General features: G+C 52.6%; 3 protein-coding genes across 6 annotated transcripts in view; 1 reads left to right on the top strand and 2 right to left on the bottom strand.

The window, feature by feature from the left end:
* CDK5RAP3 (CDK5 regulatory subunit associated protein 3) overlaps positions 1-1,845 on the bottom strand; it is an 8,455-nt gene extending 6,610 nt beyond the window's left edge. Inside the window, 1 exon segment of the mRNA XM_064399634.1 lies at positions 1,717-1,845. Coding sequence (XP_064255704.1) covers positions 1,717-1,845 — 129 coding nt within the window.
* On the top strand, positions 1,717-7,412 carry RPL19 (ribosomal protein L19). The gene is made up of 6 exons (XM_064399921.1): positions 1,717-1,848; positions 3,305-3,411; positions 4,735-4,857; positions 5,518-5,638; positions 6,463-6,573; positions 7,222-7,412. Exons 1-6 carry the CDS (start codon positions 1,844-1,846, stop codon positions 7,343-7,345), a joined length of 591 nt encoding a protein of 196 aa, XP_064255991.1. The 5' UTR covers positions 1,717-1,843; the 3' UTR covers positions 7,346-7,412.
* Positions 7,413-9,731: 2,319 nt separating this feature from the next.
* Positions 9,732-27,212, bottom strand: part of FBXL20 (F-box and leucine rich repeat protein 20) — a 40,471-nt gene continuing 22,990 nt past the window's right edge. For all 4 annotated transcript variants that reach the window (XM_064399918.1, XM_064399917.1, XM_064399920.1 and 1 more), the window contains 13 exons: positions 27,030-27,084; positions 25,222-25,296; positions 23,592-23,686; positions 21,691-21,759; positions 21,240-21,335; positions 20,898-21,024; positions 20,376-20,450; positions 18,154-18,284; positions 17,034-17,094; positions 16,236-16,280; positions 15,010-15,066; positions 13,193-13,405; positions 9,732-12,111 (listed from right to left, as the gene is read on the bottom strand). In XM_064399918.1, the coding sequence (XP_064255988.1) occupies positions 12,004-12,111; positions 13,193-13,405; positions 15,010-15,066; positions 16,236-16,280; positions 17,034-17,094; positions 18,154-18,284; positions 20,376-20,450; positions 20,898-21,024; positions 21,240-21,335; positions 21,691-21,759; positions 23,592-23,686; positions 25,222-25,296; positions 27,030-27,084 (1,207 nt within the window). In that variant the 3' untranslated portion in view covers positions 9,732-12,003. The remainder of the gene's footprint in view (positions 12,112-13,192; positions 13,406-15,009; positions 15,067-16,235; positions 16,281-17,033; positions 17,095-18,153; positions 18,285-20,375; positions 20,451-20,897; positions 21,025-21,239; positions 21,336-21,690; positions 21,760-23,591; positions 23,687-25,221; positions 25,297-27,029; positions 27,085-27,212) is intronic.

Below are 27,212 nucleotides of genomic sequence, written 5' to 3'. Positions count from 1 at the left end.
GTTTTTTTGGGGTTTTGTTGGGGGGCTTTGGGGTTTTTTGGGGGTTTTGGGGTGTTTTTGGTGTTTTGGGGAGGGTTGGGGTTTTTGGGGTTTTTTTTGTGGTTTTTTTGTTTGTTTGTTTTTTGGGGTTTTTGTTTTGTTTTGGTTTTGGGGTTTTTTGGGGATTTTTTTGGGCGGTTGGTGTTTTTTTGGGGTGGTTTTTTTGTGGTTTTTTTTTTTTTTTTTTTTTATTTTTGGGGTTGTTTTTGTTGTTGTTCTTTTTTGGGGTTTTTTTGGGGGGGGGTTGGGGTTTTTTTGGGATTTTTTTTGAGGTTTTTTTCGGGGTTTCTTCCAGCCGGGATCGTGCCCGGGGGTGGAAGCGGGAGATTGGCACGATCACAGCATCTCCTCCTCCTCTTCCTCTTCCTCCTCCTCCTCCTCCTCCTCCTCCTCTCCCCCGCTCCCGGGAGGAGCTTCTCGCGCTCCCAGGCACGGATATTCCCAAAAAATCCCAAAGAAGGAGGGAAAACTCCTCGGAAAACCCGCGGGGAGCGCGGCAGCCCCACCTGGGACCCCTCAAATTTGGGGTCGGCTGCGCCTGCTCCTCCCGGGAGCCTTGGGAAGGGCGAGGGGGCACTTCCAGGGGTTCGGGGCACTTCGGGGTGGGATTTCAGGGAACAATCAGGTGATTTTGGGGGTTCACCAGGTGATTTTGGGGCATAACCAGGTGATTTTGGGGGTTCACCAAGTGATTTTCAGGTGTAATCAGGTGATTTTAGGGCATAACCAGGTAATTTTGGGGTATAATCAGGTGATTTTAGGGCATAACCAGGTAATTTTGGGATATAATCAGGTGATTTTAGGGCATAACCAGGTAATTTTGGGGTAAGCAAGTGATTTTGGGGTATAATCAGGTGATTTTGGGGTATAATCAGGTGATTTTGGGGGATAATCAGGCAATTTGGGGGTTTACCAGGTGATTTTCAGGGTTCACCAGGTGATTTTGGGGGGCACCAGATGGTTTTTGGGGGAATCAGGTGATCTCAGGGGATAACCAGGTGATTTTGTGGGTTCACCAGGTAGTTTTGGGGTATAATCAGGTGATTTTGGGAGATAACCAGGTGATTTTGGGGGGAATCAGGTGATTTTAGGGGATAACCAGGTGATTTTGGCGGTTCACCAGGTGATTTTGGGGAGTAACCAGGTGATTTCAGGTGTGTAACCAGACGGTTTTAGGGCATAACCAGGTGATTTTGGGGGTAACCAAGTGATTTTGGGGGATAATCAGGTGGTTTTGGGGGTTCACCAGACGATTTTCAGGTATAATCAGGTGATTTTGGGTCATAATCAGGAGATTTCAGGGTTCACCAGGTGATTTTGGGGGGTACCAGATGATTTTGGGGGGCAATCAGGTGATCTCAGGGGATAACCAGGAGATTTTGGGGGTTCCCAGGTGATTTTCAGGGCTAACCAGGTGATTTTGGGGGGAAATCGAGTGATTTTGGGGCTCCCCAGGTGATTTTAGCCCCGGTCCATCCCTCCACGTGCCTCCCACGCCCCCACCGCGCATGCGCGGCTCCCGCCCAGCCCTTCCCGCCACGCACGCGCGGGCTGCACCATCCCTCTACACCCGAGGGGGGAGCCGGGAAGGACCCACCTCTCTCCCACGTATCCCGCGTGGGTCTCGATCTTTTAAATGATCGACCACGCGTGATTTAATCGTGTTTGCTCCTTTACCGCGTTCCGGGCTGCGGCGAGACCGCGGGAGCGGGCGCGGGGGGGAGGGCGCGGTGGTACGTGCCGCGCGCAGGGGGCGGGGCCAGCGCCGCCGCTGCGTCTCTCCGCTCCCGGCGCCGCCGCCGCCATGAGGTGGGAGCGGCGCTGCCGCCGCCGCTCGGGGGAAAACGGGGCTCGGGAGGCACCGGGGAGGGCTGGACGGCAGCGGGGGAGTCTCCTCAGCACCGGGGCGGCGCCCGGGCAGTGCTGGATGGCGGCCCCGGGCGCTGCGAGGCGGCCGCGGCCTCCTGAGGCCTGGCGGGAAGATGGCGGCGCGGCGCCGTGGCCGCGCTGAGGGGCCGGGGGGGCGCTGAGCGGGGTCTGGGGCGCTGAGCGGGGTGGGGGCGCTGCTCTGGGGCACTGCGGACCGTGGATGAACCCTTTGGAGCAGCGCGGGGTGTCTGGGGAGCTGGGGCCGGGAACCCGAGGGGCGTGAGGGGGGGTCTGGGGGGCGGGGGGGAGAGTCCCTGAGGGGGGTGAGGGTCCCTGAGGGGTCCCAGAGGGGGATGAGGGTTCCTGAGGGGGGCGAGGGTCCCGTGAGGGGCGATGCGGGACCCTGAGAAGGTGAGGGGTACCCTGAGGGTGGGTGAGGGTCCCTTGATGGAGGTGAGGACCCTTCCAGGGCAGGGTGACGGTCCCTAAAAAGGGGGTCAGGGGTCTCTGAGGGAGCTAAAAGGGGTGGTCAGGGGTCCCTGAGGGGGCTGTAGGGTCCTTAAAGGGGGGTCAGAAGTCCTTGAGGAAGCTAAAGGGGGGGTCAGGGGTCCTTGAGGGGGCTGTAGGGTCCCTAAAGGGGGCTCAGGGGTCCCTGAGGAAGCTGAAGGGTGGGGCAGAGGTTCCCTAAAAGGGGGTCAAGGGTTCCTGTGGGATCTGTAGGGTCCCTAAAGGGGTGTCAGGGGTCCCTAAAGGGGGATCAGGGGGGTCTGTAGGGTCCCTAAAGGGGGGCTGGGGGGTCTGTAGGGTCCCTAAAGGGGGGGTCAGGGGTCCCTATGGGGGGGTTGGGGATCCCTGAGGAGTCTCTAGGGTCCCTAAGGGGGGTCATGGGGGTCTGTAGGGTCCCTAAACAGGGTCAGGAGTCCCTAAAGGGGGGGTCATGGGGGTCTGTAGGGTCCCTAAAGGGGGGCTGGGGGGGCTGTGGGCCCCTAAAGGGGGGTCAGGGGTGTCTGTAGGGTCCCTAAAGAGGGTTCGGGGGGGGCTGTGGGGTCCCTAAACGGGGGTCAGGGAGGTCTGTAGGGTCCCTAAAGGGGGGTCAGGGTTCCCTAAAGGGGGGTCAGGGTCCCTAAAGGGGGGTCAGGGAGGTCTGTAGGGTCCCTGAAGGGGGGTCAGGGGGGCTGTGGGGTCCCTAAAGGGGGGGGTCAGGGATCCTGAGGACTCTCTGGGGTCATGGGGGTCTGCAGGGTCCCTAAACAGGGGTCGGGGAGGTCTGTAGGGTCCCTAAAGGGGGGTCAGGGTTCCCTAAAGGGGGGTCAGGGGTCTGCAGGGTCCCTGAGGGCGCTCTGGGGGCTGTGGTCCCGCGGGGTGCAGCCCCCCTGAGCCGTGCCCCCCTCCCCAGCATGCTGCGGCTGCAGAAGAGGCTGGCCTCCAGCGTGCTGCGCTGCGGGAAGAAGAAGGTGTGGCTGGATCCCAACGAGACCAACGAGATCGCCAACGCCAACTCCCGTGCGTGGGGCACGGGCAGGGACCCTGCGGGGCTGGGGGGAGTCTGCGAAAGGGCCCCCAGACGTGCTGGGTTTGGGCAGGATTCAGTAAATTCTTTGCAGGTTGAAGTGGGGGGTTTCAGGGTTTGCACTGATGAGGGGGCTGGGGGTGTGCTCTGAGGTCATCGGGGAGGGAGTTGGGGTTGGTGGGGGTTTGGTGGGAGAAACGGGAGGGAAGACAGGCAGGGCTGTGGGGGGTGAACACAGGGGTCTGGGGAGGGGAGACAGGGCTGTGAGAGTGGGGGAGAGCAGGGCTGTGAAGAGGGGGAGAAAAGGGCTCTGGTAGGGAGGGGAGCACAGGGCCTGAGGAAGAGAAAAACAGGGCTGTGAGAGGAGGGAAAACAGGGTTGTGGGGAGAGGGAGAACAGAGCTGTAAGGAAGGGAGAACCGGACTGTGAGGAGAAGGAACACAGAGCTCTGATGGGGGGGAAGAACAGGGCTGTAAGGAGGGGGAGCAGAGGGCCCTGAACAGGGGGACAACAAGGCCCTGAGGAGGGAGAGCACAGAGCTTTGAGGAGAGGAAGACCAGGGCTCTGGGGAGGGGGAACACAGAGCTTTGAGGGAGAGAGAACAGGGCTTTGAGGAGAGCAAGAACAGGGCTCTGAGAGGAGGGGGAACAGCTGTGAGGAGAGGGAAACACAGGGCTTTGAGGAGGGGGAGAACAGGGCTGTAAGGAAGGGAACAGAGCTTTGAGGAGGGGGAGAACAGCGCTCTTAGAGGAGGAGAACAGAGCTTTGGGGAGGGGGAGAATGTGATTCTGATGGGGAGAGAGCCATGCTGTGAGGGGGACAGAGGGGGAACACAGGGCTGTGAGGAGGGGTGGAACAGGGCTCTGAGAGGGGGGAACAGAGCTGTGAGGAGGGGGAAACACAGGACTTTGAGGAGGGGGAGAACAGAGTTCTGAGAGGAGGGGGAGAATGTGGTTCTGATGGGGAGAGAACAGTGCTGTGAGGAGGGAGGGAGGGAGGGGGAACACAGGGCTGTGAGGAGGGGTGGAACAGGGTTCTGAGGTGGGGAAGAACAGGGTCCTGAGAGGGGAAACAGAGAGCTTTGAGGGAGAGAGAACAGAGCTTTGAGGAGAGGAAGAGCAGAGCTGTAAGGAAGGGAACACAGGGCTGTGAGGAGAGGAAGAGCAGAGCTGTAAGGAAGGGAACACAGGGCTGTGAGGAGGGGGAGAACGGGGCTCTGGGAGGGGGCACTGCCTTGTCCGGGGTGTTGGCTGTCCCCGTGGGCTGGCTCGGTGCCCCCTGGCAGCCCCCCGAGCAGGGTCTGGGTGCCGTTGCAGGGCAGCAGATCCGGAAGCTGATCAAGGATGGGCTGATCATCCGCAAGCCCGTGACCGTGCACTCGCGCGCCCGCTGCAGGAAGAACACGCTGGCACGCAGGAAGGGCAGGCACATGGGCATCGGTGAGTGCCCTGGGAACGGGGAGCTGAGTGCCCTGTGTGCCCTGGGGACAGAGACTGAGTGCCCTGTGCCCCTGGGAAAGAGGGAATCCACATCAGGGAGTGCCCTGTGCCCCTGGGAATGGGGAAAGTCACATCTGGGAGTGCTGCATCCCACTGGGAATAGGGGAAATCCTCATCTGGGAGTGCCCCATGCCCCTGGGAACAGGGGAAATCCACATTAGAGAGTGCTGCATCCTCCTAGGAATGGGGAAATCCACATCAGGGAGTGCTGCATCTCTGTGGGTATGGGCAAACTGAGTGCCCCATGCCCCTGGGAAAGGGGGAGTACATATCTGAGAGTGCTGCATCCCCCTGGGAACAGGGGAAATCCTTATCTGGGAGTGCCCCGTGCTCCTGGGAGTGGGGAAATCCACATCAGGATTGCTGCATCCCTGGGAATGGGGAATTGAGTGCTGCATCCTCTGGAAATGGAGAATTCCCCACCTCCCACAGCTGCTGCTCCCTCACCCTGGGAATCCCCTGGGTTTGGGCCATGGGAAGCCCCTGCCTTGTGCCCGTGGTCGTTTCTTTGAGCTGAAGGGGAGGATGGGAAGCTCTGGCACGAGGGTGGGGTTGAGCTGGCAGGAACTGGGGCTCCCTCTCACCCCGTTCCCCCTCCAGGCAAGAGGAAGGGCACGGCCAACGCCCGCATGCCCGAGAAGGTCACCTGGATGCGGCGCATGCGGATCCTGCGGCGCCTGCTGCGGCGCTACCGCGAGTCCAAGAAGATCGACCGCCACATGTGAGCCCTGTGCCCCCGAGCCCGGGCTGCCCCCTGCCCTGGGCGACCCTGGGCATGCCCTGGGCAATCCCAGCCATGCCCTGGGCAATCCCAGCCATGCCCTGGGCAATCCCAGCCATGCCCTGGCTGTTCCCAGGGCAACCCTGATAATTCCCAGCCCTCCCAGGGCAGCCCTGGCTGTTCCCTGGCCATTCCAGGGCAAGAGGGCAATCCCAGCCTCAGGAAGGCAGGTTAGGGTTAAGGTTAGGATTAGGGTTAGGCACAGCACAGGGCCAGCACTCCCAGTATGGGCCAGAGCAGTCCCTGGACAGGTCCAGTTCTGCCAGGAAGGGCTGGGGTGAGCCCTGAATCCTTGGCCCTGTACTTCCCTGCAGTGGGGTGGGGACATCCCCTAATCCCAGTGCTCCCAGTCCACCCCAGTGCTCCCAGTCCATCCCATGCCAGTGCTCCCAGTCCATCCCATCCCATCCCATCCCATCACCCAGTGCTCCCAGTCCATGCCACCCCAGTGCTCCCAGTCCATCCCAGTCCACCCCAGTGCTCCCAGTCCACCCCAGTGCTCCCAGTCCACCCCAGTGCTCCCAGTCCATCCCATCCCAGTCCATCCCAGTGCTCCCATCCCAGTCCATCCCACCCCAGTGCTCCAGTCCATCCCATCCCAGTGCTCCCATCCCATCCCAGTGCTCCCATCCCATCCCAGTGCTCCCATCCCATCCCAGTGCTCCCATCCCATCCCAGTGCTCCCAATCCATCCCACCCCAGTGCTCCCAGTCCACCCCAGTGCTCCCAGTCCGGCGCTGATGCCCCCACCCCCGTGCCCCCAGGTACCACAGCCTGTACCTGAAGGTCAAGGGCAACGTGTTCAAGAACAAGCGGATCCTGATGGAGCACATCCACAAGCTGAAGGCCGACAAAGCCCGCAAGAAGCTCCTGGCGTAAGTGCTGCTGCAGGCAGGGGGGTGTCAGGGGCAGAGCCCCCCTGGGGGTCCTTCCAGGGGGATTGGATCCCACACGGGGCAGGGCTGGCTGGCAGCAGGGAAATGGGGGGTTCTGGTGGGGTTTCACCGAGGTGGGAGCTGGGAGATCCCTGATCACTGCTGGAGGAGGTGAAGGACTGAGCAGGGGAGGGACTGCAAAATCCCAATGTGTCCTTGGGGGGAACAGCTGGATCTCATCACTCTGGGGTTCAGCAGAGACACGCGACCCCAAAACAGGGACAGCAGGCCCCAGGGAGGTGGGGACAGGGGTCAGGGGGTGTGGGGTTGTGGGGCAGGGATCAGGGTGGTGTGGGGCTGTTGGGGGTGTTCTGGGGCTGTTCTGGGTGCTGTGGGGCTCTCTTGGGGTGGTTCTGGCTGTTGTGGGGTTGTTCTGGGTGGTTTAGGGTGTTTTGGGGCTGTTTCTAGGTGGTTTGGGGCTGTTTCTGGGTGGTTTTGGGTGTCCTGGGGCTGTTTCTGGGTGGTTTGGGGCTGCTCTGGGGTATTTGGGGCTGTTCTAGAGCTGTTTCTGGGTGCTTTGGGGCTGTTCTGGGTGGTTTTGGGGCTGTTTGGGGCCGTTTTGGGGTCGCTCACAGCCCCGTCCCGCAGGGACCAGGCGGAAGCGCGGCGCTCCAAGACCAAGGAGGCGCGGAAGCGGCGCGAGGAGCGGCTGCAGGCCAAGAAGGAGGAGATCATCAAAACCCTCTCCAAGGAGGAGGAGGCCAAGAAGTGACCTCGGGCTGTCCCCTGTCCCCAGCCTGGCCCGTCCCCGGGCCCCCAATAAAACATCCCGGACTCTTCCCTCGGCTCTCCGTGTCTGCAGCGGGGAGGGGACGGGGGGGACCCTCTGGGGGACCCTTCCCCACAGCCCCGGGCACAGGGGACCCCCTGAACCCCCCCAAGGCTCAGGGAGGAGCTGGGGGAGCTCACACCAGGGCACCCCCAAACTCCCCCGGCTGCTCCTTGGCAGCCCCATCCCACACTGGGGATGGCTGGACAGACAGACAGACAGGGCCTGGATGGGCTCTGGGCCCACCTGGGGGGCGTCAGTGAGCTGGGAAGGGTCCCCCCCACCCCAAAAATGGAGCTGAGACCCTCCCAGCTCATGAGGGTGACACCCCCGTGTGTGACACCCCTGTGTGACACCCCCATGTCACATCCCAGTGTCACCATGAGGGGGGACAGCACCCATAGACCCCCCCCCCAAATCTGACACCCCAACACCCAAGTGGGGGACACAGCCCCCACTGACCCCCCACACTGGGGGCTCTGCAAACGCCCCTTTTCTGCCCAAAAAGAGCCAAATCTGGCAGAAATAAAAGGGGGGTGGTGGCAGGACACACACGGGGGGTTTGGCTGGGACAAGGACTGGGGGAGCTCTGGTGTCCCCCCCTTCTACTGACAGCAAACGCTGCCCCTCCCTCCCCCGTGTTTACTGTCAACCCGCCGGGGTTTGGGGTCCCCGGGGTGGGTTTGGGATCCCCAGGGTGGGTTTGGGGTCCCCGGTGGGTTTGGGATCCCCAGGGTGGGTTTGGGGTCCCCGGTGGGTTTGGGGTGCGGGGACAGCCCCAGCCCGGAGCTGCCAGCACAGCCACGGGGACAAGGGGAGGACACGGGACACAGGACATCGCTGGACGGGACAAGGGGACATCTCCCAAAAACACTCCATGGGGATCCAGAGTCCCAGCAGCCCTGACTGTCCCCTGTGTCCCCACCCCACAGGGACGGCCCGCGGTGGCACAGAGGCCAGAGCCACCTTAATTAACCACGTGCATTTATAATTAACTCCCAGTTCAAGGCGCTGTCACACCCGCAGTGCCGAGACGAGCACATTTCATTTAAGGGACATTTCCCAACTCCCTCTGTCCCCCAGCCCCTGTGTCCCCAGCAGCCACCGGGAGAGCCCCGAGCTGAAAAGTGTCCAAGTTAAAAAGTGTCACATTTAAAAAGTGTCAAAGTTAAAAAGTGTCAAAGATAAAAAGTGTCAAAGTTAAAAAGTGTCACATTTAAAAAGTGTCAAAGCCCCGAGGGAAGGGGACAGGGGACGGCACAGGGGAGGGGGCTCACAGCCCCTGGGGGGGCTCAGCTGCACTTTTGGGGACAGAGATGAAGCACAAAGAGCCCCGAGTGTGGCACTGCTGGCACGGGGTGACATTCCCAGCCCGGGGCAGGGATGGATTCCCTCATCCCTTAAAAAAATCCAGGTTTCCACGTGAGGTCACTCCGAGCCACGGGGCAGGGACGGGGACAAGGTGAGGGGACACTGGGGACACTGCCCAGGGGAGAACAAAGGGGAATTGAGGAGGAAAAGCAGCTTCTCCCTGATTTTTTCATCATTTCAGCCCCACATCCCCAGGCTGCAGCACAGGAGCCTCTGCCAGGCTTTGGCACAGAGGGAGGGCAGAAACCTTGACCTGGATGCCAGGAAAGAAAGCAAAAAGGAATAAAAGCCCCCAAAACACCCCCAGGCACATCAAGCACACAACCCCTCACCAGAAAAAGCCAAAATGTTTTAGGACATTTTCCAGGACACCGTACCCAAGATGTCACACTGATCCCAATCCACACCAATCCTGCTAAAAAACCCCAAAATCACCCCAAAACCCACAGCAGCAGCGGCCAGCCACGAACAAGAGAGAAAATCAAACAGAAGCACAAAGGGAATTACAGAAATGTGCAAAAAATGGAGTTTGTTGGTTTGAAACAACCCCTGTGACAGCACTTCCCACCTGCCCCACCCTCACCCTGTCACACAATTGGGATAGAAGGTGCTGCAGTGTCTCCAAGGCCCAGAAAATTCTCTTTTTTTGGTTCCACTGGATGTGCTCAGCCCCCCTGGAGGATCTCCTACCCCGGGCTGCTTTCCTGGAGAGGTCCCTGCTCCTGTGGGAAGGTGCTGGGAGGCAGATCCAGGCTCCAGAAACCCCTCAGAAAACCAGGATGGAGCAATTCCTGCACGTTGTGAGGCTAAGGAAGGAATCCCTGGATGAGCTCCGAGCTCCTTCCACCCCAAAAAACCATTCCTGACTCCGTGCAACCACTCAGAGCTCCCCCTCAGGAGCTGCCCCATGCAGAGGTGGATTTTCCTCCACCCAGTGACTCCCCCAGCGAGACACAGCTTGGAAAATGGTGTTTATTGGTATTTATAAATATAAACATCAGGAAGAGTCCATTTGAAGACGGATAATTGACTTAAAAGGACACTGTCAAGAAGTTTGAGCTACCTTAATGCTGTCACCCTGCTCTGCAAACAGAAAAGAAATTGCTTTGGGTTCTGTGTTCTGGAGTTTTCCCCGGAAAACTCTGCTCTGTTACAAAGGGATCAGTCAGCCAAAATCCTGCTCTTCGCTCTCCCCCGCCACAGTGGGAACTCAACAAAAGTGTTTTGTTTTTATTTGATTTTCCCAGAGTTGTGCAAATCCTGTGATTGCCGGGTGACCCCTGGCCCGTGCAGTCTGTCACCACCATCTTCTGCCACCCTGAAACCTGGAGAAAGTTCTGGAAATGAAGGCGCCCGAGGAGAGGGGGAGGATCCACAGCGCTAAAGAGGATTTGAATAAATATCAGGGATTAAAAGCCGTCTACAGGAGGGCGTTGACAGTATCCTTTTAACCACAGCAGCCTGGAGCACAGACTGGGGGGGCTGGGGGAGACCAGGGGGTGCAGCTCCAGGGGCACCTGGGACCCTCCTGCTGGGAACAGCGCCTTGTCCTTGGAATTCCTGGTGGGAAAACCCCCCCTCCAGCCCCTGAACCACCCACCCCTGGTGCTGCAGCTGCTCTTTGCCCACCAGGAGTGCTCAGCACCAGGGGAAGCCAGCTCCTGCTGCAGGGAAACCTGAGCTCCCTGCAGGGACAGCAGGAACCACGGACACGGCCCCACGGACCAGCCCTGCCCCTCAAAGCTTGGGATCTGCCCAGCAGCTCCACACCGAGCCCTGAACTCGCCTGGAACACCCCAAAAAAGCAGGCACGGACCCCCCGCCTCCCCCAGAGCTGGGCCTGGCACGTGCAAAGCCCAACTCCCTGCAGGGCACACACTTACCTGGGCAGCTGGGGAGGGCCCCCACGGGCACTGAGGCCGGGTCCCAGCCCTGCTCCGTCAGGGAATCCTTAATTCTTCACCAGGGCAACAAACAAAAAGCTCTACTTGGCTTTTCCTTGGGGGGAGGATGGAGGGGAAGGACAGGAGGAGGGAACTCACAGTCCTTGGAACACGTTCTCCCTGTACTGAGAATTATATATTTTTATATATTATTCCCTGTGTGGAGAGTTGTATCCTTGTCATTGGGGTAAAACCTGGATTTGGGATAAATTTGGACACCCAATCCCTGATCACAAAGGCCAGGAGGGCCCAGCCTGGGGTGCAGCTTCCCACGCTCCTTAAAAATCTTCCTGACAGCTCATCACAGGTTCAGGCTTCTCCTGGGAAAAAAATCTTTATGGATTTGTGGCTTTGGGCTGGGAAATCTCAAGAAATGAACGAAAAAATGAAAAAACTAAAAGAAAAAAAAAAAAAGAAAAAAAAGGGAAGGGTAAAATATGTGGCATGAAAAATATCACAACAATCTGGAAAGAATCTGATACAGGGAAGATGAACCTTCATGTGAGCATGCTCAGGTGGAGCAGGGAAACACAGGGGAATCCTGGACCAGGGAAATCCTGGGTCCCAGGGGAATTCTGGATCCCAGGGAAATCTGGGACCTCAGGGAAATCCTGGATCTCAGGGAAATCCTGGACCAGGGAGATCCTGGATCTCAGGGGAATTCTGGATCCCAGGGAAATCCTGGATCTCAGGGAAATCTGGGACCCCAGGGAAATCCTGGACCAGGGAGATCCTGGATCTCAGGAAAATCTGGGACCTCAGGGAAATCCTGGATCCCAGGGAAATCCTGGATCTCAGGGAAATCCTGGATCTCAGGGAAATCCTGGCTCAGCAGCTGCTGTTTCATTCCCTCACTGACAAATGGACATGGAACTTGTTTGTTGGGGCTTTTAAGTTTTTTAGGTTTTTTTGGGCTTTCAGGTTTCTTGGGGTTTTTCAGGTTTGCTGGGGTTTTTAGGTTTTTGGGGGTTTTTCCTTCTGCACAAGGGGGTTCCGGCATGTTCCTCTCCTCTCCCCTCTCCCCTTTTCCAAGGGTCTCCTCTCCTTTCCCAACCTCACCAGCAGCACCAGTCCCTCCAGGCCGGGATCCCCCCCCCGGGCACTCCCAGGAATTCCCAGCAGGAACGCTTCAGGACAGGCCGGCTCTGCAGTCCCTCATCCCGCCGGGATCGCAGGGGGTGTGGGCGGCCCGGCCCCGCTCGCTGGCCCCGGCACGGGCTCGGGGGCTGTCCCGAGGCTCGGAGCCGCCCGGGCGGTGCCAGCCCCGGCCGGGAGGAGGCTCCGCTGTCATAGGATGATGCAGCATCTGCAGAAGCGCTGCCGGCTGCCGCCCACCGAGGGCGGGGGGGTCACCGGGGCGAAGTAGGCGTGGACTTTGATGTTGGGCAGGTGGGTCTGCAAGGACAAACAGCGGGAGGAGTCAGGGACACGGCCCGAGCCACCAGGGATGGGGGCAGCCGGCCCCCGGACCCCCCCCTGCCGTTAGTGGGAATGGGTGGAATTCCCAGCCTTGGAAGTTTGGGGTAGTGGGAGGTGCCTGGTTGGGCTTTCCCAACTCAAATCACCCAAATGTTCCATCATTTTATGGTGTAACTTTGCAGATCCATGCTCTCTTGGCAGAGGAAATGTTGTCATTCTTTTACACGTGGAGAAAGTGACTCAGGAGGGGACACTGGGATGAAATTCCTGCCTGTGAGGGGGTGAGGCCCTGGCACAGCGTGCCCAGAGGAGCCGGGGCTGCCCCTGCATCCCCGAAGTGTCCAAGGCAGCCCAGGGGAGTGCCAAGTGTCCAACACAAAGCATTCCACCTTTCCGTGACTCCAAACCCGGCACTGATGCTTCTCACAATTTGAGCAGGAGCACCAGGTGATGGGAGCTCAGCCAGCTCAGCCCTCCCTGTGGATGAACCCTCCCCATGGATAAACCCCTCCCAAACCAGCTCCTTCCCATGGATGAACCCTCCCCATCCCAGCTCCTCCCTGTGGATAAACCCTCCCTGTGGATAAACCTCTCCCAAACCAGCTCCTTCCCATTCCAGCTCCTCCTTGTGGATGAACCCTCCCGATCCCAGTTCCTCCCTATAGATAAACCCTCCCCGTGGATGAACCCTCCCCATCCCAGCTCTTCCCCGTGGATAAACCCTCCCCAAATCAGCTCCTCCCTATGGATAAACCTTCCTGATCCCAGCTCCTCCCCATGGATGAACCCTCCCCATGGATAAACCTTCCTGATCTCAGCTCCTCCCTATGGATAAACTCCCCACCCAAACCAGTTTCTCCCTGTGGATAAACCCTCCCCATGGATAAACCCTCCCGACCCCAGCTCCTCTCCAGGGATGAACCCCCCACAAATCAGCTCCTCCCCATGGATAAACCTTCCTGATCCCAGCTCCTCCCCATGGATGAACCCTCCCCATGGCTGAACCCTCCCCATCCCAGCTCCTCCCCATGGCTGAACCCTCCCGGCCCCAGCTCACCCTGAGTCTCTTGATGCCGGCCCGTGTGATCTGCTGGCAGTCGTACAGTTCTATCCTCTCCAGGCTGTGGCAGCTCTTGAGGTGCTCCAGGGAGGCGTCGGTGATCAGGGGACAGTTGTCCAGCTCGATCACCTCCAGGCGGTCGTGGGCACAGGCCCCATTGCCCAGGTGACGGATCCCATCGTCCGTGATCAGCTCGCAGTGGGATAAACTCTGTCCCCAGAGAGAGGGGTCAAACCCAGCTCCCAAAAAACAGCCAGAACCTTGCTGGGGGATAAACTCTGTCCCCAAACACAGGGGTCAAACCCAGCTCCCAAAAGCAGCCAGAACCTCGCTGGGGGATAAACTCTGTCCCAGAGAGAGGGGTCAAACCCAGCTCCCAAAACCAGCCAGAACCTCGCTGGGGGATAAACTGACAGTGGGATAAACTCTGTCCCCAAAGAGAGGGGTTAAACCCAGCTCCCAAAAAACAGCCAGAACCTCGCTGGGGGATGAACTCTGCCCCAGAGAGAGGGGTCAAACCCAGCTCCCAAAACCAGCCAGAACCTTGCTGGGGGATAAACTCACAATGGGATAAACTCTGTCCCCAGACACAGGGGTCAAACCCAGCTCCCAAAAGCAGCCAGAACCTCGCTGGGGATGGCAGGATGGTCCGTGATGGGTGAGGTTGGGCTCTGCCCAATTTCCTGAGGCATCAGAGCCCATCACACCTCCTGCCTCGCCCTGCCCAATCCTTGTTCCTCCTGGAGTGCAGGAAACACTTGTGGCTTATCAGGAATTTGATGTAAGCACTGGAAGGACCAGTTGCCACTTCCATTTTAGTGTTTATCTGGTTTCCCCATCAGTTTCCCCTCTCCTGAGCAGGTTCATGTGGGAGAGCCCTGATGGTGTGAGGTGTTTCCTGCCTTGCTTCTCTCCCAGCCCAGATTTGCTGTGATTCTTTCTGCACACACACCTGAATTAGAGCCCATTTTTGTACAGGAACACCTTGACCAATAGATTTAAAATTCTGTGCTCGCTCCTGGGCTCTGTGGGATTCTGAGGAATGATGTGATTCCAGCTCCAACTTCCAGCTGCAGGGGGAAAATTCCTGCCTGGGAGGGTGGGCAGGCCCTGGCACAGGGTGCCCAGAGCAGCTGTGGCTGCCCCACATCCCTGAAGTGTTCAAGGCCAGAGCTTGGAGCACCCTGGGGCTCTGGAAGGTGTCCCTGCCCATGGGAACAGGATGATCCTGAGGGTCCCTTCCATGGCTCCAGGGGAATGCAGCTCTGGAGGGGTGAGACCCCCAGGGTGGCACAGAAATTCCAGCACAGCTGAGCTGGCAAGAACCCACCTTTGGGACAGCTGTGCCTTTGGGAAGGGCCCTGGCCCAGCTCCAAGGGGCAGCAGGAACACGATGCCACCCCCTTGGTGTGGATTTTCAGGGGGATTCACCTGGAAAGTCCTCGAGGAGGAAGCAGGGCCTGAGGCAGGAGCTGGAACTGCCTTTCCTGAGGGATGGCTGCCCTGCAGGACCCACAGCTGCCAGGACAGGAGCCCTCGTGGCACAACCCAGGGCTGACACAGACCAAACCCCCCGAGTTTCAGCCCCTGGCTGCCCTGCAGGTTCCTGTCCCACAGACAGACTGACAGCCCACCTGGAATTCTGCTCCTGGGACAACCCCCACAACCTTTTTTCCCTGTGGGGGGATTCCTGTGAGCAGCAGGGAAGGGATAAGAGGTTCCTCAGGGTGAGGCTTGCAGCAGAATTCTTCCAACTGTTAAAATCTCTTTGTTTGGAGAGAGGAAATGCTGGAAGTGTCCCCTGGGATACTCACCAGGACCTGCAGCCGTGGACAGTGTATGGAAAGCTGGATTAGTGTGCTGTCTGTAATCTGGAAAAGAAGGAAAAGCCCTTTCATGTTAGTGCTGGGCACAAGGATTTGGGTTTGTTTTTTTTTTCTCTCCTATCAAAGCAAAACTGCAGGATTTTCCCTAATCCACGAGATTTCACCACAGCCCCTCAGGAATTCAGCTCCTCATGGAAATCACCTCCTGCCCCTGGAGAACTGGGATGCACAGGCATCACTGGATTGTTTTGAACGTCCTTAGGGAGCTGAAATCAGCTTCCAAATGTGTCCCAAATGTTCCTCTGGAAGGACAAGGAGGGCTCAGATTCCCTCAATCCCCTACAGATTGCCCAGCTCCTGGTTTTCTTCAGGATGAAGGAATCCCTCCAAGATTCCCAATCCCAAATCCCCTCAGGAGCTGCCTGGATGGATCTGTGCCCTGCCCAGCTCCTGGTTTTCTTCAGGAAGAAGGAATCCCTACACAGATTCCTGGTTTTCTTCAGGATGAAGGAATCCCTACAAAGATTCCTGGTTTTCTTCAGGAAGAAGGAATCCCTACACAGATTCCCAATCCCAAACCCCCTCAGGAGCTGCCTGGATGGATCTGTGCCCTGGCTCAGCTTTGATTCTCCCTTTTTAGGGTTAATTCCCAATCCCTTCCTGCCTGGGCTGGTGTCACTCCCTCTTTGTATCCCAAATTTCTGCCCAGGACAGGGGTCCAGCTGTTCCCAGGAATCCCAATCTCATTCCCTTTGCCTCAGGCTCAATCAATTTCCAATCCACCCTCAGGCTTGGAGGTTTTTTCATGGAATTTTGAGTCAATTCCACCCTTTTCCCTGGAAGTGCTTCAGCCCAGTTTGATTTCAATCCCCTAAAATCATTTTTGTTTCACAATTTTCCCCATGGTTTTCCCAGTCAGGGGGAACTCCCATTATTTTTAACAAGGTAAGATTTTTCTCTAGGATTTTCCCCCAAAAATCTGGATTTTCTCTCACAAATCCATTATTTAACCCAGGATCTCTCACTATTAAATATTTCTTATTTACAGCAGTATTCCCATGGATAAAACCTCATTCCCAACACTTTCCTCTCCAAATCCAGCCACTCTTCCCACTCAGAATTCCACCTTAAATTCTGATTTGGAGAAAATCCCTTGATTTTCCACCAATTTTCCCCATTGCTGCAAGAGAAACAGCCTGAGGTGGCTTTCCTACCTGGACACACTCTTCCAGATCCATTTTTTCAAGCTCATGGCAATTCTAGGAATAAAGAGAATTCCAAACACCCGTGGTGAGTGTGAAGTCCAGAGAGCAAATATGAAACCATAAAAAATATAAATATAAACCCATAAAAATATAAAGATAATAAAGATAAATCATATAAATACATTATATTTCAAATATAAAGATAAACAGTATATACAGTATATAACATTTAAATATCTATTTAGAGATATAAACATCTATACAAATATAAACATAAACATAAACACAAACACAAACACAAATATAATATAAATATAAATATAAATATAAATATAAATATAAATATAAATATAAATATAAATATAAATATAAATATAAATATAAATATAAATACAAATTAACCACCACAAAGACAGTTTGCTTTAAAAATTAAGGGGTTTCTCCATGAAACATCACAACTGGAAGGAAAGCTTACAACGTTTCTGAAGGATAATAAAGGAAATTTCACTCATTTAAGGGTTTTTTTTAATCATGGAGAGTAAATGAAGTTAAATTTAGACACAACAGTAAAATTTATAACTGAAATATTTAATATTTCCTGTGGTTTGGATGCAAATCTCCCAGGTGTGTGACCCAGGATGATGCCAAAGACCCCATAAAACTGAATTTTTGTACCTTAAGCTTCCACCCAAATTTAAAGTTTTCCCTGGGGTGTTTCCCTGGTTACCTACTGGGGTATTTTTTTGTATTTTCCTTTATGAAAAGAAGGAAAAGCAGGGGGGGAAGGAGGAGGAACAGGGCTCTTACCCTGGCCAGGGTGGTGAAGCCCACGTCGGTCAGCTGGGAACACCTGGCCACTTCCAATATTCTGCAGGACACAAGGACAGAAAGGTGCTGGAGCCCCCAAATCCCAGGAGAGGGGACCCCTGAGTGCCACCCCTGCCCGGGCAGAGCAGCAGGGGACATCTCCAGCCAGGGCCACCCCACGTCCTCGTGGAGCTGCTCCGGATCTGCCGCGCTCAGGAGGGAATTCTGGTGCTGGGGTTGTGGCTGCTGAGGATTTGAAACTTTCTGTGCTGACAGATTCTGACTCCCTGGAGAGTATTCGACCTGAGGTTATGAAGAAGGCTTCCAAAATTGACTGATAGCACTGGGATTGTGGGTGTGGAGTTGGTTAGGAGTGTGTGACATCACTCAAAATCAGAGTTTGGGGTTTTAGAATAGAGAAATAAATATGAAGCAAGATGGAGGTTTGAGGGTGGACACTGGTTGTTCTTCTTTATCTTCTTCCTCCTTTTTCTTCACCTTTTTCTTCCTTCCCATGAGGGTTTGGGTGGTATTTTGTAATTGGACAGGAAAGTCCACAGTGAAGGCTTTGAGTGATCAGTTATTGGATTAAAAGGGAAAATAATTTAGGTGTTGTTTCTTAATTGGATGGTGTATCCTTAAAATACCTTGTAACAAGAGATAGTTAGATATTTTGTGCCTTGTTAATGAAAAACTGCAGAACTCACTGCTGTAATCTGTAACACTGATAATAAATAATAAACACCTGAATCTAAATGTCACCCATCATCTGAAGTGCCTTCAATCCTGACCCTGACAGAAGGAGAAAAAGGAAACTGAAAACCTGCATTCCTCATCTGCAATTTGGGGTGGGTTTGTCCTGGTTGAGTTTCTGCTCCTCACATCCTGGCACCTCTGGGAAGGTTCACCCAATCCCAAATTCCCCTCATGGACACACACCGAGCCTGCGGGCACCACGCCGGGAGCTCTTTAAAACCCCAAATATTCAGGGGACAACCCAAAAACCACAACCACCCTGCTCCAAACACCCGGAAAAAGCTGGGAAGGGAAAAGCTGTGGGGTGCAATGAAACCTGGAGGCTGTGCTGGGGGCCCCATGGGGGAAGTCTGGCAGCACTCACCGGAGGCGCGGGCAGTTCTGTCCCAGGGCGTTGAGGATGGCGTCGGTGATGTTGGAGCAGCCAGAAGCACACAGGGACTGCAGCTTGTGGCAGCCCCTGCAGATGGTGATGAGCCCATCGTCTGTGATTTGCTGCCAGGGAAAACACGGCTGCCTCAAATCCAGGTAGGATTTGTCTCTCCCAATTCCAAATTTCAGCTTTTTTTGGCTCAAAAAGTGTTATGGAAACGTGTCACCCCAAAATTGTTATGGAAATGTTTCACTGGACTAGCAGAGGATAAACCTTGCTGGATTTGGGAATATCAGGGAAGGGATCTGGAGGGAAATGTTTTGGAGCTGCACCCAGTGAGGGATGGGGAAGGTGCTGGGAGTCCTGCAGGGCTTTGAGATTCCTGCTTGGGATTACAGGGGGTCTGTCCATTTGTGTCTGTGGGCACAGGGAGTCTGTCCATCCCTGCCCCTGGACATGTGGAGTACATCCAATCCCATCCCTGGACAGAGGGGGTCCGTCCATCCATCCATCCATCCATCCATCCATCCATCCATCCATCCATCCATCCATCATCCATCCATCCATCCATCCATCATCCATCCATCCATCATCCATCCATCCATCCATCCATCATCCATCCATCATCCATCCATCCATCCATCCATCCATCCATCATCCATCCATCCATCCATCATCCATCCATCCATCCATCCATCCATCATCAATCCATCCATCATCCATCCATCATCCATCCATCCATCCATCCATCCATCCATCATCCATCCATCCATCCATCCATCATCCATCCATCATCCATCCATCCATCATCCATCATCCATCCATCATCCATCCATCATCCATCCATCCATCCATCCATCATCCATCCATCCATCCATCCATCCATCCATCATCCATCATCCATCCATCATCCATCCATCATCCATCCATCCATCCATCCATCCATCCATCATCCATCCATCATCCATCCATCATCCATCCATCCATCATCCATCCATCCATCCATCCATCCATCCATCATCCATCCATCCATCCATCCATCCATCCATCCATCATCCATCCATCATCCATCCATCCATCATCCATCATCCATCCATCATCCATCCATCATCCATCCATCATCCATCCATCCATCATCCATCCATCCATCCATCCATCATCCATCCATCCATCCATCCATCCATCCATCCATCATCCATCCATCATCCATCCATCCATCCATCCATCATCCATCCATCCATCATCCATCCATCCATCATCCATCCATCCATCCATCCATCATCCATCCATCCATCATCCATCCATCATCCATCCATCATCCATCCATCCATCATCCATCCATCCATCATCCATCCATCCATCATCCATCCATCCATCCATCCATCCATCCATCCATCCATCCATCATCCATCCATCCATCATCCATCCATCCATCATCCATCCATCCATCCATCCATCATCCATCCATCCATCCATCCATCCATCATCCATCCATCATCCATCCATCCATCCATCCATCCATCCATCCATCCATCCATCCATCATCCATCCATCATCCATCCATCCATCCATCCATCCATCCATCCATCCATCCATCATCCATCCATCATCCATCCATCCATCCATCCATCCATCCATCCATCCATCCATCCATCATCCATCCATCATCCATCATCCATCCATCATCCATCCATCCATCCATCCATCCATCCATCCATCCATCATCCATCCATCCATCCATCCATCCATCCATCCATCCATCCATCCATCATCCATCCATCCATCATCCATCCATCCATCCATCCATCCATCCATCCATCCATCCATCCATCCATCCATCCATCCATCCCTGTTCCTGTGACTGTAATGGCACAGCCAGCCAGCCCATGCCAAAAATGCGTGTTTATGCCACAAAAACCTAGGCACAAACAGACATTTTTGGCACTGCAGAGCTTTGCAGAAGTGTCTTTGTGGGCTCAGTCCTGCACGGGGACCAGAGGAGAGGCCTGGCAGAACCAGCCCGGCCTCACGGGAAGGATTTTTCCAGCTCATCCCACAGCCAAGTTCAGAGGGAAGAGAGAAACAGCCCTGACAGAGCAAAGGTGAGGGGCTCAGTGCCCCTGAAGTGCCACCAAGGAGCTGCTGGTGACAAGTGCCCCGTGGGCAGGGGCATGGAGCACATTCCATGAGGGAACCTGGGCAGTGCCACTCACCAGGCAGGTCTGCAGGTTCAGGGTCACCAGCTCAGGACAGTGGGCACCAATGAACTTGAGGGCCTCGTCCTCCAGCTGGAAGGGAAAGCACAGGGATGGGAACTGGGAGCACTGGGATTGCAGCTGGGACAGCAGGGAATGGGGATTTCCTCTGGGAGGAGGGAAATGCAGCACAGGAGCAGCAGCACCAGGGGTGTTCCTGCTTTTTACTCCATCAGGAGCAGAGCCAGAGGAAAGGACTGCCATGAAACCCCCCGAGCCCAGATCCGGCCATGGACCACAGTGACCTCCTCCAAAGGATCAGTGGGAAGAGGAAAATCGGGATAAAAGGATTCTCCAGCCCCACAAGTGATTCATTCCCTGTCCCACTCCTCGGGGCTGTTGAAGAACTTCCACCCCAGCACCTGATCTCCAACTCTGTGGGGATTTTGGAGAAGGGAATAACCCAAATCCGTGAATTTCCACACCCTGAGGAGCAGCAGGACCCCCCAGCCATGCCCATTCCCACTTTTCCAGCTGTACCTGGGTGCAGCCCTTGAGGGACAGGGCCCGGAGCCCCCCGCAGCCCCGCACCAGCGCCTGGATCCCGTCCTTGGTCACTTGGTCACACCAGGAGATGATGAGCTGTTCCAGCAGCGGGCATCCCTCGCTGGGGACACAGGGACACACATGGAAAGCTCATTTGCCTCAGGAGAAACCCTGCTCCAAGCCAGAATCCCATTTCTGGGAGCCACAGAGCAGCCCCACACCCAGCAGGGGACATCGCTCCAGAGGGAATGTTGGGTTGGCTGGAGGATCTCAGAGGTCTTTTCCAGCCTTCATGATTCCAAAATTCCACGGAAAATCCCTGCTGCCAGCTCCTACCTGAGTGCTTTCAGGGACAGGTTGGTTATGGAGGTGCAGGAAGCCAAATCCAGGTGCCTGAGTTTGGAGCAGAACTTGCTGAGGCTGGTGCAGGTGCTGGAAGAGACACACGGGGACAACTCCTGCAATGGATTCATGCCAGGCCACAGAAATCCCATGGGATGGGCAGGATGGGGTGAGGATGGAGGTGGCAACTCCTGGGGCTGCCCCTGGATCCCTGGCAGTGCCCAGGGCCAGGTTGGACGGGGCTTGGAGCAGCCAGGGATGGTGGAAGGTGTCCCTGCCAAGGCAGGGTGGGAATGGATGGGATTTCAGCTCCTTCCAACCCAATCCATTCCATGATTCCATGGAAAACCTCCCACAATCCCAAGGCTGGCTTTTTTGGCACCCAAAGAAGAGGTTTTGGCACCCAAAGAAGAGGTTTTGGCACCCAAAGAAGAGTTTTACTTACGCGTCCGTGATCTTGGTACAACCATTGAGGTTCAACACTTCGATGTTCCTGCAGTTCTGGGCAAAGGTCCTGGGGTGAAGGAAAGGGAAAACATTGGATTTGTCAGCCAAAGGAATGCCAGGTGAAAAAAGTTTTACAAACCTGATTAAAGAAGAAAACAGAGAAAATCCAGAAGGAAATCAAGAAGCAAACCATGAAAATCAAAAGAATCAAGAAAGAAATCAAGAAAATCAAGAAGAAAATCAGGATGAAAATCAGGATTAAGATCAAGAAAAGAATTAAGAAAGAAGAAAATCCAGAAGAAAATGCAGAAGGTCAAGAAAAAAATAACCAAGAATAAAAGAATCAAGAAAACAGGAAAAAAAGCAAGAAAACCAAGATGGAAATCAAGAAAGTAAAAAGGAATCAAGAAAGAAGAATCAAGGAGGAATAAAAGAATCAGGGAAAGAATCTCTAAAGAAGAAAATGCTCAGCAGAACCAGGAACAAAGCCAAGACCATCCCTGATTTCTGCTGCCCCACCTCTTGCCCTGGAGGTCCCAGCCTGGAGGCACCAGGTTCACCCAGTGCCCATCAGCACCAGCACTTGGCTTTATTTTAATGAGAACTGAGAGAAGTGGCTGCTGGCTGAGGTTAAAAATTAATTGAGTGATAGATTTAAAAGATGTCTATTAATTATTTGTATCTATTATTTAATTATTCTAATAATATTCATTTATATTAATGAATATTTATATATTTATATTGATATACTTACACATATTTCAATTTAGTGATATATTTATAACATTTCTATTAATTACATTTATTATTTAGTTTATTAATGCAGTATATTTTAATTTACTTATAGTAATTAATATATGTATACTTATATATAATATTTATATTAATTAATTCATTATATTTATTATTGAATATATTATTTTATTCTAGTTTTATTTATTTCTATTATATTAATGTTTAGATATATTTATATATTTATATATATTTTTATATTAAAAATGTAGCTATATATTTATAAATTAAATTTTTTGTTTAATTTTTATATATTTACAATTTAATTTTTATATAAAACCCCAATATATTAAATTATGGAAAAAATTACAAATTAAATGAGAAAAATTATTAACGAAATAATAAAAAATTATTAAATGATAAAATTATATATATATATATATATTTATATTCATTATAAAATGAACAATTATTTATTTATTTATTTAGATATATTTATATTCATTATAAAACGAACAATTATTTATTTATTTATTTATATATATTTATATTCATTATAAAATGAACAATTATTTATTTATTTATTTATATATATTCATATTCACTATAAAATGAACAATTATTTATTTATTTATTTATATATATTCATATTCACTATAAAATGAACAATTATTTATTTATTTATATATATTTATATTCATTATAAAATGAACAATTATTTATTTATTTATTTATATATATTCATATTCACTATAAAATGAACAATTATTTATTTATTTATATATATTTATATTCATTATAAAATGAACAATTATTTATTTATTTATATATATTCATATTCACTATAAAATGAACAATTATTTATTCATTTATATATATTTATATTCATTATAAAATGAACAATTATTTATTTATTTATATATATTCATATTCACTATAAAATGAACAATTATTTATTTATTCATTTATATATATTTACATTCATTATAAAATGAACAATCTGTCACTGCTCTCCAGGTTTTGACATCCTGAGTGCCTCGGATCCCAAGTGGGGATAAATTCCCCCCGTTTTATTTCCCAGAGCAATCTGGAAATGCAGATTTCCCCCAGCTAAGGCGACCCAGACGACCCCCAGCGCTCTGGTTTCCTCAGCCCTGGCACAGGTACCTTAAGGCGTTGTCCCCCACGCCCAGGCAGCCGCGCAGGCTCAGCTTGCGCAGGAATCCCCCACACCTCTTGGAGATGTTCTCCACCACGCGGCCCTGGGGGACAGAGCAGCCACGTGAGCACCCCCAGAGCTGCAGGAAGCTCACCTGAGCGTGTTGCACGCTGACAACAATTTGTTGTTCAAGGGAAAACGGAGCTAAGGGGATGAAAACGGGAGGGGAGGGAGAATTGTTCAGCTTCTGAAGATGGAGAGGCAAGGAGCCATCACCTCAAGCAAATCAGTGATGGGTTCTGAGGTTGGGATGTAGCAGAAAGTCTCTTCTTTTCCAAAGAAGGATTCCTCAGCTCTGCTTTTCAAGATTGTTTATTTTCTCTTATCTATTACATTTTTTCCCTGTCCAGCTGGTCACTTCATGGCACACGGACTGCCCTGGGGTGCTGTTAACATTTTATACTAACAACCACCTGTACTTTATTGACCATGACTTTCCAATCCCCATCACCAGCAGGAGCTTTGAGGTGAGCTACAACAAATTTTGTTTTCAGAGGAGAACCCTGGGCTCGGGCAGGAGCACAGGTCTGATGTGCAGGGACATGAAAACCACCCCAAAAGCACCGAGGAATGGGAAAAGCCTGGTTTGTCCCCCAGCCTGAGCTGCCCAGCCCCACCTCCTGCCACTCCACACAGCAGCAGCCCCGAGACCTCCACTCGGAATAAACAATTCCGTGGCTCTGGGATTTTCAGGGCACGTTAGGAGGGGAAGGATTCATGATGAAGACCCCAAATCCCCCATTTCCTTCCCCCAGGCCGCTCAGCCCCTGCTGAGGTGACAGTGGCACCTCCTGCTCCTCACCCCTGACTCCCAGCTGCACAAAGGGATTATTTTAACACTTTCCTGCAAAATCAGGGGTGGATTTCCCACAAGGTCAGAACCTTTACTCAGCAGCTCCTTGATGCCTCTGTCTACCACAAGTTAAAGCCAGACATTCCCCATTTCCCTCCAGTTTTCAATCTCCCTCCTCCTGTTTTAAACAGGATTAAAAATCCTGAGGAGAGATTTAAGGATTGGGGGTTTTCTCACCCATTTTCCTGCTTAAGGCAATTTGAATTTTCAGCCTCCATCCCCACTGCTGCTGCAGAACCCACATCCCACAGGTTAAGCTACAATAAAAGCTGCAACTTTTAGGGACAATTTGGACCTTGTCCTTCCCAAATCATCAATTTCAATTTTTGATATTAAAGATACAAATATTTCAGGCCATGACTCAATATTCAGCCCTCATGGTCTGATCTGAGTGCAAGGAGCAGTAGCTTAAATTCTCTTCCATACAAGCAGGAGTTTTCCCCCCAAAAATTAATTACATTTTCTACTAATTTCTTTTTTCAGAACAGACAAAAACGACTTTCCTTCCATTACACCCTTTAAGTCTTGCTAGGGATACAGAATTCTGTCCATTTTCAAAAGCTGAATGGATTGCCAGGACTTTAAAAGACTCCCTGAAGAACTGAAATTAATGATTTCTATCTCCAGGGAAGGCAGAAAGGGTTACACTGGGAGTATTAATCCATTCTAGGCTGTAATTACATTTGAACAAGAAAAAATAGGTTTGTATGTCACTTTAATTATACCTCAATATCCCTCTGGAAATCAAACAGGTCAATTCGCTGCCAGTTACTGCCATCCAGGGCCAGAACATTCCATGCCTTTATCAGGGGAAAAAAATGTAAATGTGTGGTTAATACGAAAAAAAAAAAAAAGGTCAGTGGGGACCTAGTCCCAGTTTGTTCCTTTGAGAAACAACATTTTGTCCCAGGTGAGGAAGCAAGAGGAAATTGCAGCCAGCAGGGAGAAGTGAGCAGGCACCAGGAGCACTGGCAGGGAGCTTGGTGCCCTCAAAACTCAGAATTCTGAGTCCCCAGCCAGGGAAGAGGTGCCCTGGCTGCTTCCACCCCCTTGGGAGGTGCAGGTGGGAGCCAGCAGCTCTGGCATTTTCACATTCCTGGCTGGAATTCCCTCCCCAGCACCTCAGAGGACACCTGGGCACAGTGAGTCCCCCAGGGGACCCCAGAGCTGCAGTGCCAAAGGGTTTGGGTTTTGTTTAATCACCAAAATCCCTGTGGTTCCTGCTCCAAAGGAGGGGCAGGAACTCAGAGCTGGCTCAGCCAGGTGGGGAGCACAGAGCTGAATTTAAAGTTGCAGTTTCATCATCAAGGGGATCTTGTAATAAGCAGGAGGCAGCACTGTGCAGGAGCCAGGGGTGAACACAGGGGGATTTCCATCCCAAATCCCACCTGCAACGAGCTCCTCCCCAGCACCAGCAGCAGCTCTTGGGCAGGAGTCAGTGCAGAGTTACAACAGATTAATGAACTGAGCGTTCATTGAGTTTTTGGGGTTTAAACCTCACTGCTGGTTTTGTTTTAAGGTCTGGAGAAAAGCAGTGGGAAACGCCCCAGTGGCTGCATAATTCCATGGGCAGTGCAGGGAACGTTCCAGAACCTTCCTGCACATCCCTGCAGGAACTGCCCGTGCTGTGCCACGGAACAGGAGCTGGGACAGGCCAGGAGAACACCCTGACATTGGCAAAGAATCCCTGAGAGCCCATTCTGGCCAGCACTGCCCTGCTGGATTTCAGCTGGGAGCCTTTCCCTGCACAACCCGTGTCGTTCAGGTGACAACTGCGATGCCCAGACACCACACAGGGTCATTTTTTAATGCAATTAACAATGTTTAAGCATTTTTTTTTTAAATTCCAATGTGTTTAGAGTAATGAAATCAGTCGTGGTTGAGGTTTGGAGCCAGGACTGATGGGTTTGTGCAGGTGTACCCAGCCAGGATGGTGAACACAGCACTCCAACCCCTTCCCTGGGTCACCACCCTGCCCTGGCTGTGCTGCTTCCCCTGGGAGTTACCAGACTCTGGCAGGAAAAAGCACCTGAATAAATCTGGCAGCTCCAGAACCTTCCAGTCCAGCTGCAGGAATTCACCCAAGCAAATAATCCAAGTTGGGTTTCATTAACTGAAGTCCGTGAAGGGTAAGAACAACCCCTCACTTTGTTTCTGTGCTTATTCCAACTACATCCAAGGAGAAAATGAACTTTCACTGAGTGTGCAGCATCTCTGGGAATGAAAATTTCCACCAAAACTCACAGGATGCCATTTTGGGCTCAGGGTGAGCCCAGGGTGAGCTCCCTGTAAAACCCAGAATGAGGGGAAAGCTCTGGGCAAAACATCAGCCCTGTCCCCTTTGTACCTGGGACACTGGAAAATGCTACTCCAGCTCAGAATTCCCCTTCTCTGGTGCTATGGGAATTTTCCAGGACTTCCAGGGGACACTAAATAACCCCAGCTGAGTGGCACAAAGCTCCCTGGGGAGGGAGGATTGTCACCCAAATGCAACCCCCTGCCAAAATCCACCAGGAAGGAGGGAGGTTCTTACCCTGGAAACTTGAGCACAACGACACAGAGTGACCACATCCAGGAAAGAGAAAATTCTGGAACAGAAATAAGAGATACCTTACAGGTTATTGACATTTAAAACAAAAGGGGACAGGGAAAATAAGGGGGGAGGGGAAAAAAAAAAGGACTGGGACAGCAAAACTTCTTTGTGCTTTGGCTGAAA

This window comes from Passer domesticus, chromosome 27, assembly GCF_036417665.1.
Source record: "Passer domesticus isolate bPasDom1 chromosome 27, bPasDom1.hap1, whole genome shotgun sequence".
NCBI lineage: Eukaryota > Metazoa > Chordata > Aves > Passeriformes > Passeridae > Passer > Passer domesticus.
This window is presented reverse-complemented; position numbering and strand designations above follow the sequence as displayed.

Coding starts and splice junctions, on each gene's coding strand:
- RPL19 (XM_064399921.1), top strand. Junction 4,858..5,517: donor GGGCAGGCACATGGGCATCG/GTGAGTGCCCTG, acceptor TTCCCCCTCCAG/GCAAGAGGAAGGGCACGGCC. Junction 5,639..6,462: donor AAGAAGATCGACCGCCACAT/GTGAGCCCTGTG, acceptor CCGTGCCCCCAG/GTACCACAGCCTGTACCTGA.